Source organism: Bidens hawaiensis, unplaced genomic scaffold, assembly GCF_021521415.1.
Source record: "Bidens hawaiensis isolate Kalapana, Puna unplaced genomic scaffold, B.hawaiensis_p1.1 tig00013678_1, whole genome shotgun sequence".
NCBI classification, from domain to species: Eukaryota; Viridiplantae; Streptophyta; class Magnoliopsida; order Asterales; family Asteraceae; genus Bidens; species Bidens hawaiensis.
This window is the reverse complement of record NW_027492162.1, coordinates 174,749-180,052: the sequence shown is the minus strand read 5'-3', so window position 1 is coordinate 180,052 and position 5,304 is coordinate 174,749. Positions and strand designations below refer to the sequence as shown.

Below are 5,304 nucleotides of genomic sequence, written 5' to 3'. Positions count from 1 at the left end.
CCAAACAAAATATACATAATTATTATATACTTGCTACAACTGCTACTTTTAGTCATTTCATTCTTTTTTCTAGAGTGCCACGTGTCACCCCGAACCTACCCGGGGTAGACCCGTTTTAACCGTAAACAAAATTGATCAATTTTTAGGGTGACCATTTTGACCCGAACCCGATATAACCTGTTATTCTAATAGTTTTGCTAAGTATATTGATAATAATTATTCAAATCATATTGATGAATAGCATCTTAAAAATGGACAAAAGAGCAGTAACATAGATATCACCAATGTGTGAGACTAATATCAAATAGAGTACTCTATGAAGATTACCCTCTAGAAAGAAATTAATATAATGTCCCTTAAACATCACCTCACACCAACACTAAAATGATCATTTTATTACAAAAACTACAATGATTGAAAACCATATAATCACCACATTTTTTCCACATCTACACCATCGGAAGTCGTTCACATATCATTTCTTTAGTAAAACTTATTGTACGTGATCATTTTAAGAACACAAAATCCAAATTTTCAGAATATGAAACCTAACCTTATTCCGATAATTCAAATCAATTTCAAAAATTCAAAAATAAAAGAAAAGAGATTAAAAAAATGTAGTTCTCTCACATATAACATAAAGATTGCAATTTGAATTCCGGCAAAGGTTAATTTTGTAATTTCGCATTCATTTAATCACTTACCGGAATCTGTAACAAAACAGTAACTAACCCCCATGATCAAATCTCAGCCGTTGATTCATACACCATCACACTTGTGCTTACCGTGCAACCCAGCCAACGCCAACAGATTCTGATCCGACGGACAGAAACTAAACCTCCTATTCAACAACAACCCACACAACAACCTCCCACCGCCCGATTTCACTCCTTTCTTTCCCGCCACTTCCGTCGATACCACGCCGTTCAAATCCTTAAACGCCGTCATCGTCGTCGACGACGAAGACGACGCCGTCGACTCATTCCCGTCGGAATCCTCCACCGCCGACGACCGATCACTCTTCTTCGAACTCGCACGGCTCAGCCGCGGCTGCCACGACATCCGCCGCTCACGGCGGCGCTTCTCCTCCTCCTTCTCTCCGATCAAATCACGGAAACACACCGCCGACATTCCGTCAAACGCCGCGAAATCCGAACTCTCGTAAACCGTCGCCGCCAGGTTCAAAACGCCTTGCACTCTGCCGGACGGCCGGCGGATGTGGACGGCGGAGAACGCCGGAGTGCCGATAACCGCACCGGTTTTCGAACTGGTCAACGAACTGCTACTCAACAAGTACCGTACGGTTCCGATTAAGTAGTCTCTAATGTAACCGCAGGCGTAGATCTCAACCTGAACTGCTGACGTGTCGCCGTAGATGAACTCCGGTGGAACACGGAAAATGAACTTTTCGTTCCAGGTAGGGTTTTCACCGCCGATACGGTCGAGGCTGCTGCGTAGTTTATCGTTGGGGTGGACCCATGCAATGGCGTAGGTGTGCATGCGGTGCATTTTAGCGGAGGGTGGGATTTTAAGGCCTTGGGCTGAGATCAAGTTAATCTCTAGAATACGTGTCTCCTGTGACATTGTTGATTGATTAGGTGATGATAATGTGAATTTAGGGGTTGGATTCAAGATTAGTGAAACTGATCAAGAAATGAAGGGTTTGGTTTTATTTGATTTAGAGCGAGAGAGATGGGATGGGATGAGTAGTCTAACGTCAACGTTCTCTCTCGCCGGCGGTTTGAAGTTGCATTGGGAGTGCTTTTATACCGGATGGACTTAAATGACTAAAATGCCCTTTCTGTCATTGTGGGTTTAAACTTTTAACTACCCAAATGTGTTTGGTTAACTATAATCACATCACATGTATTTAATAGTAACCATTTGCGTGCTCGCGCGATGCGGCGGTATATGCACGCAAACATGTTATCGGATGCGTAACCGGTGTTACCGTTTCTGTATGTGCGTAACCCGAAGATAGTATGCTCGTATTGCGGCATTGGAATCTTAGCCGGTGTTAGTAAGCACGTCACACAACTACTGTACGCGTGCAATCAGGTGTCAGTGCGCACATAACACTACATTGAACTCGTCTTGACCAGCAACCCGTTCCGCTTGACACTGATCTAACCCGAAATTCGTTATAACTTGGCCTCTTTCAACCCAAACCCGCCCCGAACCAAACCAAATTAACCTTTTTTGTATTGATTCATTCCAACCTTAACCTTTTAGACCCATGACCTGAACGGCCGGACCTGCCCGATTCATTTGCCGATCTTTAATGGTAATCACGTAACACCAAATGTTTAAAATAAAAAATATAGCAATATCATACTCAAATTAATGAGAATAAAATACTCGTTTTTATGGTATAGTGTTTTTGAAAAAATATTAGCGACTGAAAACGTTATAAACGTTTAAACGTCGTGGGGGTAGTTGGTTTATATTAAGGGGTATATATGTAACTATTATATAAATTAACAAAATGTGATTAAAGTTAAAGGACCAAATATGTAATTAAAAATCATTTGCTTTTGCTAAAAGACAAAATTGCCCCTAAAATGTTTTAATTTTATGCATTATAGTTTGTACTAAAAGCAACAAGTATGATACCTCTTAAAAATTAAGAGGCCCCTCACTCATGCTTTATATATAGTATAGATATAGATTAGGTAACATCCGCCATGTTGCAGCGTTGGCGTATTCCTTCGGTTTTGGTTATGTTTATTACGGTACCATAACTAAAAAACTTATATAACTTATGATATAACAAAACATATTTTTAACGATGTATATACGGTCGTAAAACTCAAGTGTTGCGACTGCGAGCCGACGCGAAGTTTTTCGGTTTAATAATGTTCGTTACTGTACCAGAACTATAAAAAACAAAAACTTATATTTGAAACAAAGATAATATTTGCGTCACCAAGCTTCACTATTTATCTATACAAGGTAGCAAAGACGCTACCAATAAAAACATATTTAAAACGACGCTTATTCGGTCGGTAAAAGACGGACGTTACAACAACGAATTTGAGCGGCATCGACTACCATTGTTACGAAACTGAAAGTAAACCAAAAACCAATTTCAACAAGTTAACATATTGAAAAAAAAACACAAGCGTTGCATCGGCGAGGTGATGTGAATTATCGTTCAGTATCAGTTAGATTCATTACAAGCATGGAACTAAACCTAAAAACAGGTATGATATTAGAAAAATACGTTTATACATAAATAGATAATAAAAAACACATAAACGAATAACTAAAAGAACTTGTAGCCAAGGAACTGATTAAGAAAAAAATAACCATTAATATTGTTAACAATTAAACAACACTTAGAAGATAAGTAACAAAACAACTTGATGCCAAGGGGACTTGAACTCAGACACATACGCTCTAGAAGAGTTAGCAAAAACAACTACAGCCATCATACCAAACCATTAGTCTGGTTATACATTGAAATAATTAGTAAAAAAAGGTCAAACAATTGGTGCTAACAAGGATTTTGTGACACCGACAACTTGATATTTATCTATAGTATATAATGTTTACACTAAAAGTTTATGAAGTAAATAAATCGTCTAGTTTAACTGAATTAGAAGAGTGATTCTCAACCAATCAGATTAAGAAATCGAGGATTGGTGTGATACGGGTTGAATGTTGGCTATATTTAGCAATCTTATTGAATTGGTCTTGTTAGATCATGTATCATCATTTGATCTATGTAGCTTAAGTTCTCTCTCTCTCTAATTTAAAACATAAGAACTAGGTAAAACTTGATATTATTCTTTTAGTCGATATTAGTTTGTTTTCTATTGATACATATGATACATATTTTAACTTGATTGAAAATATGACTCAAAACGTCAAGTCTTGGTTTAATCGATGTTAGTTATTTTAAATGATGTATTCTCATTTAGTCCATGTAGCTTAAGTTGCCCTCTTTTTATATGATTTAAAACATAAGAACTATGTACTTTGATATCATGGTTTTATATGATTTAAAACATAAGAACTATGTACTTTGATATCACGGGGGACGAGACATTTGCCATATGGCCATATGGGGTTTAGGGTAGGGCGGAAGTCAGGAACACCGCCTCAGCTAACTCTATCATGCTAGAAGGTATCACTTTTGGTTTCACGAACACACGCTCTGAATAAGAGGAAAATCAGAAGTTCAAAAGATGAGCTATAACACATCACAATTGGGATGGGCTTGTTTGGGTTCACTTATATTGAGATGAGGTGACCATATCATATTAGTTGGTGTTAAGGGTTCACAAAATGAGGGCTTTGAGCGACGTCCCCCTCAGTATTAGTCGCTATTAGGCGTTCTTTAATTGGTATATAATTTTATATAACACATATTATTAAACTACGGGTTATACAATAACTGGTACTGTTCTTTAAAAGTATATTTTCATTTAATGTGTATCGTTCAATACTTGTATGATATTATATATATCAAACAAAAAATGTTCTTGTTAATTATATTTATTAAAATAACTTAACATTATTCAGTATTATCAAATCATGATATAAATTATTACTATATAACAACAATATGAAGTTTGGTGTCGCACGTGTCTGTTGGGTCACTTGACAGCACTAAACTGGTCGACAGATTTTGTTTTGTTTTCTTAGGTCAGTTATCGTAACGAATGTAACGGAAACCGACCGAACATCATGTTTTCTTATATTTCATTTTGTTTTATTTCGGGGATTGACAAGGTCGGGTTTTTACCAACGCTTGAGTTTTATCGACAAACGCCACCTCATTGGCCCACCTCAATATTTATAATTTTTTAGATTTGGTTTTAATTACGGTATAATAACAATCGACTGAATTCACATCGACTTACTGTCTCAAGTCTCATCGCTTGTGACCGACAATGCTTAAATTTTACCACTATCCAAGTTTTACCGACTTGCCCGGTGCAACGCACAGGGTAAAAAATTAGTTTCTATTTATAAAATGTGACATTTAGTCATTAAAATAAATGTTATAAATTTCATTTACTTAAAATGAGTACATCTAATAAAAGTTTGTCAATGAACTTTAGCTCAACTACATTAGAATTAGAGGATAAGTGAAAGTTCGAACCGAAGAATGTGAAGTCTCAAGTTCAAATCTAATCACAAGTGTGTTTTACTGTCTAGCTTTCGCTAAAACATAAGATAGTGCGTTTGGGGTAAGTAAAGTATTTAATTCCTTGATTGTTAAAAAAAGAAAGTAATAAAAGTTTATATTTATGTTCCATGGGCTATTTAAGTTGACAAATCAGGTCGAAGCGGTTT

General features: G+C 36.7%; 1 protein-coding gene across 1 annotated transcript; it reads right to left on the bottom strand.

The window, feature by feature from the left end:
• Positions 1 to 526: 526 nt before the first annotated feature.
• Positions 527 to 1,780, bottom strand: LOC143544665 (uncharacterized). The gene has a single exon (XM_077036715.1). The coding sequence runs from the start codon at positions 1,582 to 1,584 to the stop codon at positions 760 to 762; it is 825 nt and encodes a 274-aa protein (XP_076892830.1). The 5' UTR covers positions 1,585 to 1,780; the 3' UTR covers positions 527 to 759.
• Between the last annotated feature and the right edge of the window lie 3,524 nt (positions 1,781 to 5,304).